This window comes from Phalacrocorax carbo, chromosome 2 (genome assembly GCF_963921805.1).
Source record: "Phalacrocorax carbo chromosome 2, bPhaCar2.1, whole genome shotgun sequence".
NCBI lineage: Eukaryota > Metazoa > Chordata > Aves > Suliformes > Phalacrocoracidae > Phalacrocorax > Phalacrocorax carbo.
The window spans coordinates 167,437,552-167,452,027 of record NC_087514.1 but is presented as its reverse complement, the minus strand read 5'-3'; the positions used below and the strand labels follow the sequence as shown (position 1 = coordinate 167,452,027).

The window sequence follows — 14,476 nt, the reverse complement described above, 5'->3', positions numbered from 1 at the left end:
GCAGTAAAGACCGAGGCAAAGGCGGCATTCAGTAGCTCCGCCTTTTCTGCATCCTGCATCACCAGGGCCACTTCCTTGTTCACCAGTGGGCCCACTGTATCCCCAGTCTTCCTTTTACTGCTGATGTATTTAAAGAAGCCCTTCTTGTTAATTCCAAATGGGCCTTGGCCTTCCTCATCACATCTCTGCACACCCTGACAACATTCCTATATTCCTCCCAAGTGGCCAGTCCCTTTTTCCACATACTCTGAACCTCCCTCTTCCATTTGAGTTTCTCTAAAAGCTCTTTGCTCATCCACGCAGGTCTCCTGGCGCCTCTGCCTGACTTCTTCCTCCTGGGGATGCACTGAACTTGAGCTTGGAGGAAGTGGTCCTTGAATACTGGCCAGCTCTCTTGGACCCCCTTGCCTTCCAGAGCCCTAGCCCATGGGATTCCTCCTAGCAGGTCTTTGAAGAGGCCAGAGTTGGCCCTCTTGAAGTCCAAGGTTGTAACCCAACACATAGCCCTGCTTCTACCTCGCAGTATCCTAAACTCTACTGTCTTATGGTCACTGCAGCCAAGGCTACCCCCAACTCTCACATCCTCAACCAGCCTGCCCTTGTTTGTTAGGATAAGGTTGAGCAGCACATCTCACCTTGTTGGCTCTTCCACCACCTGCATCAAAAAGTTGTCCTCGATGCTCTGCAGGAACCTCCTGGATCATGCATGGCTGGCAGTGTTGCTCTTCCAGCAAATATCAGGGTGGTTGAAGTCCCCCATGAGGACCAGGGCCTGCAATTGTGAGGCTACTTCCAGCTGTCTGTAGAAGGCTTCATCAACCGCCTCTTCTTGATCAGGTGGCCTGTAGCAAATGCTCACAACAGTATCACCCACATTTGGCTGTCCCTTAATTTCTACCCACAAGCTCTCAACTTGTTCTCCTTCCACTCCTAGGCAGAGCTCGATGCATTCCAGTTACTCCCTCACATAAAGAGCAACTTGCTGGTCTGTCTTTCCTGAAAAGCCTGTAGCCATCCATGACCGCATCCCAGTCACACGAGCTATCCCACCATGTCTCTGTGATTGCAAGAGACCATGGCCCTGCGACCGCACACAGACCTCTAGTTCCTCCTATTTATTCCCCACGCTGTGTGCGTTGGTGTACAGCCATTCAGAAAGGTGCTTGAGCACGCAGGTTTCCTGGAGGGGTGCACAAGGACCTGCTATAGCCATGCAGACTCTTGAGGTGGTTGGTCTCCTGGTTGGTGTCGCATGAGGCTGCTACGGTGCCTTTATCACTGCTCAGCTTAAAGAAGAATGCTTTCATTTCATAAGGACGACCTTGCTGTAGGATCCTCACAGCCTACAAAGGCACGTGTTGTCCTGCATTCCAGGTTGAGATGCCAGCTCTCCCCTCCACAGTGATGCCACGAGACTTGCCCAGAGCCCTAGGTCACCTCATTCAGAGCTGTGAATTAAAACTCCCCCTTGTCCAGATGGAGACCAGTGATAAGTGGTGTCCCCCAGGGGTCTGTACTGGGACCGGTGCTGTTTAATGTCTTCATCAATGATGTAGACAGTGGCATCGTGTCTACCCTCAGCAAGTTTGCAGATGACACCAAGCTGAGCGGGGCAGGTGACCCGCCAGAAGGACGGGATGTCATCCAGAGGGACCTGGACACGCGGGAGAGGGGGCCTGGGAGAGCCTCCTGAGGTTCAGCAAGGCCAAGGGCAAGGTCCTGCCCCTGGGTCGGGGCAGCCCCCGGTACCAACACAGGCTGGGGGATGGGAGGGTGGGGAGCAGCCCTGCGGAGAAGGACTTGGGGGTGCTGGGGGTGAAAAGCTGGACACGAGCCAGCCGTGTGCGCTCACAGCCCAGAGAGCCAGCCGTGCCCTGGGCTGCATCCCCAGCAGCGCGGGCAGCAGGGCGAGGGAGGGGGTCCTGCCCCTCTGCCCCGCTCCGTGAGACCCCCCTGCAGCGCCGCCTCCAGCTCGGGGCTCCTCAGCACGGGACAGACACGGGGCTGTTGGAGCGGGGCCAGAGGGGGCACAGAAATGCTCCGGGGGCTGGAGCCCCTCTGCTGCGAGGCCGGGCTGGGAGAGCTGGGGTTGTTCAGCCTGGGGGAGAGAAGCTGCGGGGAGACCTTATTGCGGCCTCCCAGTGCTTAAAGGAGGGCTGTAGGAAGGGTGGGGGCGACCTCTTTAGCAAGGCCTGTTGTGACAGGCCATGGGGTGATGGTTTTAAACTAAAGGAGGGGAGATTTACACTAGATACAAGACATAAATATTTTGTGGTGAAGCACTGGAATGTGTTGCCCAGAGAGGTGGGAGATGCCCCATCCCTGGAGACATTCAAGGTGAGGCTGGACGGGGCTCTGAGCAACCTGATCTAGTGGGAGATGTCCCTGCTCATGGCTGGGGGTTGGCCTTGGAAGGTCCCTTCCAACCCAAACCATCCTGTGATTCATTGTTGATCAAGAATGTACTTGAATATCAGGTATTTTCTTCTGTGGAAAAGCTCTTGTCAATAAGCGCCCCCCTGTGTGCCTCTGTTTGTAGTGATACGAGAGTCTGTGGGTCTGGGTAGTAGGCCGTATGGCTGAAATTGTAACACTAAAACAATGAAAAAGCTTGTTACACAAGGTAGTTTTTCTTTTTTAGCAAAAGAAATTAAAAACCTTATTAGATGCAGAACCTTGTCTGCTTCTTTCTTTTTTCCCCTATGGGTGTAACGCCTGTGCCAGGTGTTACAGTGGGTGCCATAGGCTGTCTTTGCACTGGGCATGAGAGGTTCTTCAAGTGCTGTAGTGTGGGTTGTCCATGCCTGTCTGGCTGTAGCCAGAGGGTTCTGACTGACACGCGGGGATGCTGTTTGGGAGGCCGTAAGGTTACTGCGCAGTGCCTGACACGTAAACACCGCTTACCGGCTGCTGAGCCCACTAGAGGATGCGGTACTGTCCTTTACAGACAGCCTTCATTCAAACAGTAACTTTCAGTGAACTCTTACATATAAAGAAAGGAAGTGGGGGTGTTTTAATATCTGCTGTTCTACATGGCACTGGTGCGATGGCCTTCTCTTACGGCAATGGAGATTCAAGCAATAGGCTGGAAATGTTGCAGCTGAGGAGGTGAAGGACTGGCGTCCCTCCTGGAAGGGCATACGGGATTTCTGTCGGTGGAGGTTTTTAAGGCTGCGTTACACAAGCAGCTGTGAGGAGCGTCACAAATACGGGTTAGTTCTGCTCTGTGGTCAGCAGCACAAGCTGGGACTCTGCCCCTTCAGGCTGTTCTTGTGACTTCCCCACCCCTGAGCCTGCAGAGGAGGGAAGTAATTTCTGTGCTCACCTAGAAAGATCTGGACTCCTGCATTGGTCTGTGATAGTCAAAATAACGATACCTGCTCCCTTCTAATACATCTTGTTGCACAGCTGGATTGTATTGGCCACCTTGTCTTGAGGCTGAGAGTTGTAAATTAAGGCTACATACTGGGTGAATTTGTTGGGGGAAAAGTAATTTGTCTGTATCTGCCACAAACTCTTAATCACTCTTAAATAGAGACACTGTTCTCGAATTGCTGTCAGATTGGTTTTGGTGTTGAAACCGTTAAATGATAAACACAAGCAAACTTTTGCTTTTCAGACGTCGCCATGCAGAGTGCCAGTGGGCAATGGAGAGAGCAGCCATTATTTGCCGTTGGACGTGGCTGCAGGCTCAAATCTCCGACCTGGAATATCGAATAAGACAGCAGACAGCTCTCTACAAGCGACTTCGTGCTGCCAAGGTAATTTTAGCCTTCTGTTTTATGATGTGGGAGGTTCTCTGGAAGCTATTAATGGGCTGTTTCTTTAGCAGAATGGTATTTTCTCTGTAGAAATAAGGGTGAGGGAGAAAGCTTTTGAGCTTTTGAGTTGGCCCCGTACCAGTAAGAGGGTTTTACATTTGTCTTTTGCAGGCTGTGACCTCTCTGCTTCACAAAGATTGTAGTCTGAGCTTGCTGGGAGAGGAGAGGCTTAATGCCACCGTTTTGTCCAGGCATAGCAGCTCATTAATGGAACAGGGTTCCACGATGGCGGAAGCCACCCAGTTGGTCCTTGCAGGTGTTGGTTTCTGAACTGGCATCATGCCAGGGCACCATCGGCAGAGCTCGGAGATGCCTTTTCTGTTTCAAGCCTTGACTCCTGCTGAAAAGTATTGCTATTTAAAGCATGGGGATCTTTAAATCTCAGAGCAGTGTGTGCACAAGTTTTATGCTTTTCTCCCAGGACATGACCTTTTAATGTTTCAATTCAATATCTGAGAAGCATTATGGTAGAAAATAGGTAGGGTGAATACTTGTTTCTTGACTGGAATGATATTTACTTCTATGTGATTAGATCTCCTGGAAAAAAATTAAACAAAGCTTTCCATCTTCAGACGCTTGAAATGCATGGTGGGGTTTCCCCTCGCAAGAGCCTCTCAGCCCACTGTAAAAGTCTCTGGAAACACTTGAGTTAATCCTTTCAAGGTGCTTCTGAACTTTTGAAATCACTCTCATGATCCAATTTGAAATCTTTTGGATCTGTTCGGCTTTCAGTGTAAACTGCAAAGCCTGTTTCCCTCGACTTTGGAAAAAACATAGAATGTGTGGATTTTTACTTGGTTTGAGAGTTTTCCTTCCTCCTGCCCTTTCTTGGGAAGGAAAACTGTTCTAATTATTGTCCTGATTGGCATATCTGTCTGCTTTCTCTGGATAAATGCACTTTCCTTTTGCCTCAGCTTTTATAAGCCAAATATGTTGGATGACTTTTTTGAGAAATTTAAAACTTATTATTCCACTGGGGTAGAATGTGCCTCCGACAAAGATAAAGAGCAATGCCCATATACCTTTACTCCTCGTACGCTTTTGTAGGCGCTCCTGCAAGATCCCAGGTGAGGAAAGCCTTCGTTCCTTGGCGTTCTTGGCTAGGATTGCCAACGAGAGGATCAGTCAGACCTGCTCTGAGTGGAGGCTTAGACCAGATGGCCTCCAGGTTTACTTTCTGATCTAAATTGCTCTTTGATTCTACTCTAATGCTGTGGAAAATAATGATTCCTAAGGGCCCTAGACTTTTGTGCCATTAGTCTCTAACGTGGAGGAGAACACTCTCTGTTTAGATGCTTTGCATCTTTTCTAAGTAACTGGAATTTGTCTTAACTGTATTCAGTATTTCTTTAACCAAACTAGCTTATGATTATCTTTAGTTTGTTATAAAGCAGCTACTGTTCTCAAGCAATTATGATGTTTATACAGACATGAATGCAAACGCATGAAATAAGTTGTTTTGTGTAACAGTTTCTTCTGTTCACAAGTACGTGTATAGTTATACCACAGGTGCTGTAAGGTGTAGACCACACAGTGAATAACACTGAATTTCCCTGTAAGGAATGCTAAATTTCCAGCTACTTTCTACCAATCTCTCTTACTAAAGAGATGTTTTGCTGGTGTGAGAAACTGCGGTTGAGCGCAGAGAAGATGGTCAAGAGAAACAGGTTGGCGTGTAGAGCATCGTATGTTTTGCCACAAGGCATACGCTGGTGAGGGTGAAACGGGTATCTCTGACGGGAGCCGCAGAAGCGGAACCGTGGTGTGGCCAGCTCTCCTCACACAGTATTAAAATTGAAATGAAATAGCGTGAAGAGAGGATGGTCATCTTAATCATGGCAATCATCGTCTTTTGAGCAGTACTCGTTAATTACTGCCACGTTATTCTTAATAGCCTACGTTCTCTAAATGGTCTAGTCTAAGATAGCAGTCACTGGTGTCATCTGGTCCATGGGCAACGATACCGAGCAAGGCACGTCCTGTGGGCACTGTTGTGCCTTGATTTCCTGTTTGCTGCTCTCAGTTATACACCCTGTAGCTGTGGGCAGAGCTGAGGACCTTGAAAGCAGCATGTTCATTGCAAGCCATGGCTGTGGACAGCTCTTCTAGGGAAAACAAGCAGCACTGATGTTGGCCTAGTAACGTTTCCTCCTTAAACTGCTTCCCCTAGGTTAGAGAGAGCACTTAAATTTTGAATTAATGAAGTTGCCTTAGAAATGTGACTCCTAAGTTGCTTCTTTCTCTTTTAGAGTATACTTAAGAAATATCTGTTGTGCTGCAGCTTCTATGAGTGGAATTTGCTGTCACTTTCTATCCCCAGGGCCCCGTAGTCCTTGGTGGTGCCTGGCAGCCTGCAGACCTGGTGATGAGGCAGGGCCAATGGGGTCCTGTGTCACTGGGGGCCTCCAAAGAGAATAAGTGGCTCTCGCCTTCATCTCCTGCCCCGAGGTGCCCTGAAGGAGATGCTGTTCCTTCCCGTTTCCTCTATAATACACAGAAGCAGGTCAGTAATCAAGAAACTTTTAATTTTGGAGTGATAGAAGCAAAGAAAGAAACTTTAATTAAATCCGTTTGTTAATCACATCAAATAATGTACTATTTTAATGTTTATAACTAATTTATGCTATTTTTTCTCCTATATTAATGCATCAGCTGATATCAGCTCACTAGTACTTGGTATTTGAAATGTGACTACTGAACCTGCTTCACCTAATGCATTTAAAAAAAGCCCTGGTACTTTTGTGTATTTCTTAGAGTCTCTAAAATGAAACAAACACAAAGGAAAACAAAACCACAAAACAAAACCCTACCACAGAAATCTACTGTGTCTTAAGTCACTGTGCGAGGTCTGTGGGAAGTGATTGAGTTTGCAGTCATAAAACGCCTGAAACCAGTGTTTATGAAAATTTTCATTTCTGACCTGAAGCTGTTGCTGGAGTCTGGGTGTTGCTGGTACTTCTGACCCACGTTGTTTGCGTGTGATGGCTTCAAGGACCCTTTTAAAGGATTGATGTATTGCAGTAGCATTCGGTACCTGGGAATTCTGGGTGGTGGTGGGTGGCTCCTGGTGTGCAGGTCACACCACACCAAGTGACTTAAGGGGTGGTTTTAGCCTTAACTTCTGCAAAGCTATGAATCACAGAATGGTTTGGGTTGGAAGGGAACTTCCAAGGCCATCCAGTCCAACTCCCTGCCATGAGCCCTTCAACCACATCAGGTTGCTCAGAGCCCCGTCCAGCCTCACCTTGAATGTTTCCAGGGATGGGGCATCTCCCACCTCTCTGGGCAACCTGGGCCAGGGATCACCAACCTCATAGTAAAAATTTTTTTCCTTATATCCAGTGTAAATCTACCCTCCTTTAGTTTAAAACCATCACCCCTTGGCCTGTCACAACAGGCCTTGCTAAAGAGGTCGCCCCCACCCTTCCCACAGCCCCCCTTTAAGCACTGGGAGGCCGCAATAAGGTCTCCCTGCAGCTTCTCTCCCCAGGCTGAACAACCCCAGCTCTCCCAGCCCGGCCTCGCAGCAGAGGGGCTCCAGCCCCCGGAGCATTTCTGTGCCCCCTCTGGCCCCGCTCCAACAGCCCCGTGTCTGTCCCGTGCTGAGGAGCCCCGAGCTGGAGGCGGCGCTGCAGGGGGGTCTCACGGAGCGGGGCAGGGGGGCAGGACCCCCTCCCTCGCCCTGCTGCCCGTGCTGCTGGGGATGCAGCCCAGGGCACGGCTGGCTCTCTGGGCTGTGAGCGCACACGGCCGGCTCGTGTCCAGCTTTTCACCCCCCAGCACCCCCAAGTCCTTCTCCGCAGGGCTGCTCCCCATCCCCCCATCCCCCAGCCTGTGTTGGTACCGGGGGCTGCCCCGACCCAGGGGCAGGACCTTGCCCTTGGCCTTGCTGAACCTCAGGAGGCTCTCCCAGGCCCCCTCTCCCGCGTGTCCAGGTCCCTCTGGATGACATCCCGTCCTTCTGGCGGGTCACCTGCCCCGCTCAGCTTGGTGTCATCTGCAAACTTGCTGAGGGTAGACACGATGCCACTGTCTACATCATTGATGAAGACATTAAACAGCACCGGTCCCAGTACGGACCCCTGGGGGACACCACTTATCACTGGTCTCCATCTGGACATCGAGCCGTTGACCACGACCCTCTGGATGTGACACCCAGCCAGTTCCTCACCCACCGAACAGTCCACCCAACAAATCAGTATCTCCCTAGTTTAGAGAGAAGGGTGCTGTGGGGGACTGTGTCGAAGGCCTTACACAAGCCCAGACAGATGACATCCATAGCCCTTGCCACGTCCACTGATGTAGTCATGGCAGTTGACAGGGTCAACTCTCACAAGCTGCAGCTGCAGAGCAGGGAACACACTCATGTTTCAGAGGACATAGGGAAAAAAATACAGTTAAGACTCCTCTGTTTCTGGAAAGCCAGCTTGAATTTTTTCTGTTGCAAATTCTGAGGGAAGGTACTCCGATATGTGGAAGGGTAAGCTGCAGAGTCAGCTTTAAGAATAAGTAACTGAACTCTTGGGGGGATGGGGCGAGAGATCGTGCTTGATAGATTCAAGATGGAATATGGGATGATTCGTTGAGGTGTTTTTCATTGTACAATAGAAATACCTACTAAAAGGAGTTGAGTCAATAATTACATTCAGATTTGAAACGTTCTATGGCAAAATTAAATTGTTCAAAAAGGAAATAAACAGGTCAATGGAAGCTCTGCCAATTGAACGCTGTGGTCCAGGTACGGCCTGTGACTCAGTAATCCCCTGTATCAATTATTTGACAAGAGGTGGCTTCCTTCAAGGGATGAAGCTGTGACGTTGATAGAGCAGTATGAGGAAAGCTGTACTTCTGGTGCTCCTTTATCTTTGTAGGGGTTTGTCATTTAATTAACAGGAATGTAGATCTACCCATGCAGTGACTGCGGGGATGGGGGTCTAATGGCGTGGGAATCAAAAGTATTTTCGTTTTGACACTTCAGAATTGTCCAATGAGTATGGAGAAACATCAAATGTTCTTAAATAATACTAGTGTTTCATTAGAAATTCAGAAGGCTATGAAATTAGTACATCATTTAGTACAGACTCTAGTACAGTGTAAGCTCTTTGTCTAGTGGAAAAGGCAGAATAGCTCAAAAATGAGGCTGTCTTGCTCAGAAAATGGTCTCCAGAACTGAAAGCTCTGCTGTGGTACTTATTCTGTGATGATTAAGAATGCATTTAAAATATGAACTTTGATTTGGAGGTTGCTTGAAATGCAATTGACTAAATTGCCCGTGCTTGTTCACATGGAAACATGAACTCTTTTGTTGGAATTTACATGAACTACATGGAAACGTGAACTTTTTTTGTTGGAGTTTACATGAACTACATGGAAACAAGAACATTTGATTTCAATGTTATTTGTAATTGCAGAATGCTCCTTAGATTACGCTGCTTTTTTGCTTTTCTGGGCTTTTTGCCTCTCTGCTCTTGTCCTTCCTCAGTTTCATTATCATTTCAGGCTTTCCTGAGTTTTCCTTTCTCTTGCAGAGCTCTCATCTCACACAGTTTGTGGGAAACCCCATGTGCCAGAGCCTTTCCTGCGTCCCCATGGGTGGGTGTCCAGCACCCCTAGAAGCCTGCGCCACGTCGCCCCGCCCAGTCAACGGAGTGTGTAACTGGTTAGTTCCCCTCTTCTTATAGGTTGATCGAAGTCATTTCATGTTTAAGGCGTTGGTGATAGTAGCTAAGAAAGGGATCTTTAGCTAAAAGGCTTCTGTATGTACAGCTCAGTTGTAAAAATTTGAAATAGGTATGCCTCTGTGTTGGGAGGATTCTAGAGGGGCATTTCTTGTAGGAAGTAACATAAACTTGAGAAGGCCCTGGGGGTGCTGGGGGGCAGCGAGGTGACCCTGAGCCAGCACCGGGCCCTTGGGGCCAAGGGGGCCAGCGGTGCCCTGGGGGGCGTGGAAAGGCGTGTGGCCAGCCGGGCGAGGGAGATTCTCCTCCCCCTCTGCTCTGCCCCAGTGAGGCCACACCTGGGGGGCTGCGTCCAGTTCTGGGCCCCCCAGTTCCAGAAGGGCAGGGAGCTGCTGGTTCACACGAAAAAAATACAGATTTTAAACTTCTAATCTTACTAGAATGTTTGCTTTGCAAATCAAGAAGAAAATTATCATGCCTCATTGGGATCAGCAAAAGTAACAGATGAATTAAGGTTTTTAAATTATAATATGAACGTGTGACCAATTACAAAGAAGATTTTTTACAAAGGCAACGTTTAACAGATGGTTCCAGAAGAAGGCTATACTGCAAGGCAATAAACTTGTATTTGCTTATTGAGATTTAAACTTAGATTTAACCGCAACTCCAGAGAATCACAGAATCATGAAGGTTGGAAAAGACCTCTGGGATCATCAGGTCCAACCCCCAACCCAACACCCCCAGGCCTCCTAAACCACGGCCCCAGGTGCCACGTCTGCACGGTGTTTGAACCCCCCCAGGGACGGTGACTCCCCCACCTCTCTGGGCAGCCTGTGCCAACCCCTGACCCCTCTGGCAGGGAAGGCATTTCCCTCACACCCAACCTAAACCTCCCCTGGCGCAGCCTGAGGCCGTTCCCTCTCGTCCTGTCCCTGGTGACTTGGGAGCAGAGACCAGCCCCCCCCTCACTCCAGCCCCTCTCAGGCAGCTGCAGAGAGCGAGAAGGGCTCCCCTCAGCCCCCTCTTCTCCAGGCTAAACCCCCCCAGCCCCCCCAGCCGCCCCCCAGCACACTTGTGCTCCAGACCCTGCCCCAGCCCCGCTGCCCTTCTCTGGACACGCTCCAGCCCCTCCAGGCCCTTCTTGTCCCGAGGGGCCCAAACCTGAGCCCAGCATTCGAGGTGGGGCCTCCCCAGGGCCGAGCACAGGGGCAACATGTTCACAATGTTTGCCAATGTTTTTAGGTTTAACGGTTATCTTTTTTTTTATGGGGAGTAAATGACTTTGTTATTGTCAGATGATAAATTGAGCTGCTGGCTGATGTTCTTTGGAGAAAGAACATGTGGCATTAGTGGCTGCCACATCTGCACTGTTTTTAAGACTTTCTGTCCTTAACTGATGAAAATACAGCTCTTAAACCCTTCAGTATTTATTTCTATGGTGAGAACGAAATGCTCAGAACTCTACATACCCTTGAGAGAGAACGTAGCAAAGACTAAAAACATGATGAGGGCAAGGCTGTAAGCCCTAGCTGCTGGTGTAAATGCTAACGTGTCTTTGAGTGTCACAGCCATAATAGCAAACACAGAATTACAACTTGCCGCTCTTGCTCTGAGGGAGTTGCTTTTCATTTGGTTGCAGTTTGCACACCAGCTCCTCCAGCAGCAGCTCTCTGATCAGCGTGAATGTTGAAGAGAGATTTGGGAAACAAAACCCGCTGAACAACCTCGCGGCTGTGTCGGACGACTCCTGCATCGCTGCTAGAATCCGCCCAGTTTGCAAATACAAGAAGCGCAAACTTGTCCGAGCTGCCTCGGTGTCTCACTTCAGCGGGAAGGTAAGGCAAGGTTTTGCCATGCGGTTGCTAAACAAGGCTGTGTTTTTATTTAGAATGTGTGAATAGAACTGAATAGAATGTGTAAATAGAAAATCTTTATTTATTTTTAGCAAAAACTATCATAACAGTGGACTCTGGTTTTAGTACAGCGTCTTCTGAGCCCCTTTCTAAAATTAATGTAAAATTTTAGAAGAAATTCCCAGATATGTCAAAGTAATGAGTTTTCTACTTAACTGGGGTTTAGGAACTGCTGCTAAATTTCCATTCTTAACAGTCTGGCAGCTGTTTCTTCTGACCAGAGCATGCCTCAGACCTCAGCATGGGCAGCAACCTTCTGCCGCTTACCTTTGGAGCTGGTTACCTTCGAATTGTCCAGTGAAAAATAAATCTCAACACAAACCCCGCCACCCACCCAAAAATAAAACCCCAGAAATACATCACCATAGTTAAGACTTGCCAAGCTGGTGCGTGCTGGAGTGTAACTGGGTTGTGGTTATCTGACGGCTGAGGTACCAAGCCTGGCTCCCAGGACACCCAGCTGTGAGTTACCTGGTGGTTAAAAGACGTTTAATGTATTAAATCCGACAAAGAACACGTGTGGTAACGTCTGTCAGTTGCCAAGTGATTGTCTGTTATGCTGCTTGTATCTTATTTGCTCGTTTGTAGCCTTTTCCTCAAATATTGATTTACAAGTAACAGGTATTTAACAAGCTGCAGATTTAAGGCAAAAAGGTTAAAAGTTGTGTTACTTTTCCCGGCCTGACCTTTTGTTTCACCAGAGCTCAAAGCCAGTACTTTTAAGTCAGGCTGTAGGTAAAAGCATTATTAATGCTCCCTCGTCTGGTGTATTGATGGGGAAGAGGCGTAGGGAGTGTCTTAGCGACAGTGGGGGGACACGGTTGAACAAAGGCCTCAGGGCTGTTGTGGCTGCAGCTGACGCTTCCAACGGGTGAGCGAGGAAAAGTGGGCATTAAGACGCTGTTGGTCAGAGCGAGGGACGCTGCTGGTGGTGGGTTGCTCGCCTCACGGGTTTTTATCACGTTGGGTTTGAAGCATCAGGGCTACACAAAGCCTTTATGGAAGATGAGGAAAAGCAGGATGGGAAAAGGCACGGATGTGTTTGAAGTTTTAAAAAGAAAATGATTAAGTATTGCGGTTTCACTGGAGTCACAGAGGAGCAGCTCTGTTGGCTTGGGAAGAGCAGTAAAGAATCGCACAATTCAATACAGGGAATTATTTTGATAAGGTATTTCGTCCATGGTAGTACTTGCGCACTCTCTTCACGTTGATCCTGGCTCTTGACTTTGTTTTTTCACCCTGCAAATCTGCTTCTTGGTCACGGATTTGGTTTTGAGGGGTTTTCCCCAGTTTTTCAAAACTTGCCTGGCTTTGCTTTTTGGGGAATGGACACTAGCGTGCGTATAGAAAGCAGACTGGAGGTGCTGGGGCTGAACCTCAATTTTACTTACATCTGAAACACGTTTCCCTTTCTAAATGTTGGATCTCCTTTCTTCTGCTAGCCGCTGAAACCTCTCACCATGAAGTGCAGCTGCGAATGGCCCAACTCTTGCATCCTGTGCAGCTGCAAAGCCTCTGTCCAGGCAATAGACCCTGATACCATGTCCCTGGAGGAGCGCGTAGCCCTCCTGGACTCCGGCTTCCACCCCGTCCTCTCTCTGTCTCATGGTGAGTAGATCACCCGTTATCGAGTGACGGAGGATCCCTCACTGTGCAACGGCCCGCTTTGCTTTCCCTCCTTGCATCCAAGGAGGTTACAGATGCACCAACAGTTGTAAGCACGTTTCTAGAGGATAATGAAAAATGTCCTGTGATGCTGTGCATAGAACCACACACATCTTCAGCCCGCGGAGGTTTCTGAGCCTCGGCAACCACCCTGTGTCTTGGCCTGCATCTGAGGGAGTTGCCATGTCCCATTTCACATAAGCTTAGATCATTCCTTTAGGATCAGTTCTCTGTGTCTCCTGCAAGGAACATCCTAATTCTGGAGGCTTGCAGAACAACTGGTGTCAGTTCCTGCTACACCCCCACCCTGGAGGGCTGCTCGACCAACTCAAACCCTAACGCTGGTTTTGACAGGCTCTGCGGCACCTGTTTGGTGGACCTCTAGCACCAATTGCTGTTTGAGTCTAAGCACTTGGTATTTAAACATCTGTGGCCTTCTAGACACGCTCTCTGGTTGTTTTATGGACTATGCTCTGTAGAATCTTAACATTTAGTCTCTGTTTAAATACCTGGAGGATGATAGCAGCGGTGGCACACTAGTGCCTTTAACCGTGGAAGAGCACTGAGGAGTTATCGAGTAGGTTAAGAGACAGCGAGGAAAATGCTTTTTCTACTGTGCAACTATGAGAACATCTCTCAAAAAATATTTTTATCATTAAAAAAGAAGTATAAGCTTACCTCTGCTCATTAAATAATGATGCATACAAGTGCCCAGTAATGTGCCCGGGGTATAATTCAGGTTAGCATAGCATTAGGGTGAGGAAGCTTAAGGGCAAAGTATCAGGTGCTGCTGGCTGTCGGACTGCAGTGGGCAGAGGCTGCTCTTCTGGGGACATCCTCATCTCATCTCATCCTCATCCTCATCCCATCTCATCCTGTTCACTCTGCTGCAGCATGTGTGGGGCGAGAGAGCCTGCGGTCAGCCGCGCTTGAGTTAGCTGTGTCGCGTCATTCTTACTGCAGTGCTGACAGACGTGAATTGCTAATGACATGTATGCAGTGATGTGTGTATGAAGAGGGGAATTTGTGCTTGCCAAAATAACTTGGTTTCTCTGCTTTCAGGCAACCCTCTCCACCTGCTCTTTGAAACCTTATTAAGGGAACACGGGTTGCATAGCCTGCTGAGCCATGAACTCAGGACACTGAAGGTGTCCCATTTTGGAAAGAAACAAGATCCGACTAACAGCGCATTCCCAAAGCTACACTCTTCGCTCCTGCTTGCCTCCCGTAAGTTAAGCAAAATGGAGTTTGAGATGAAGTTAAAAAATTAAATGTGGACTTTCAGCCAGTACCTGAGGACAGCCAGTCAAGGCAGGGTGGAGGAAGTAGCTCGCTTGCTTCCAGGGAAGGTCATTTGAACTCTGTTGTACAGTAACATCTAAGTGCCTGAGTCCAGCAT

The 14,476-nt window shown here is 48.6% G+C and overlaps 1 protein-coding gene across 1 annotated transcript in view; it reads left to right on the top strand.

Annotated features, from left to right (window-relative positions):
* Nucleotides 1–14,476, top strand: part of LOC135312155 (KAT8 regulatory NSL complex subunit 1-like) — a 28,986-nt gene that overhangs the window by 6,609 nt on the left and 7,901 nt on the right. Inside the window, exons 2-7 of the mRNA XM_064445243.1 lie at nt 3,620–3,761; nt 6,142–6,324; nt 9,350–9,480; nt 11,139–11,334; nt 12,855–13,020; nt 14,140–14,304. Of these exons, the coding sequence (XP_064301313.1) occupies nt 3,620–3,761; nt 6,142–6,324; nt 9,350–9,480; nt 11,139–11,334; nt 12,855–13,020; nt 14,140–14,304 (983 nt within the window). The remainder of the gene's footprint in view (nt 1–3,619; nt 3,762–6,141; nt 6,325–9,349; nt 9,481–11,138; nt 11,335–12,854; nt 13,021–14,139; nt 14,305–14,476) is intronic.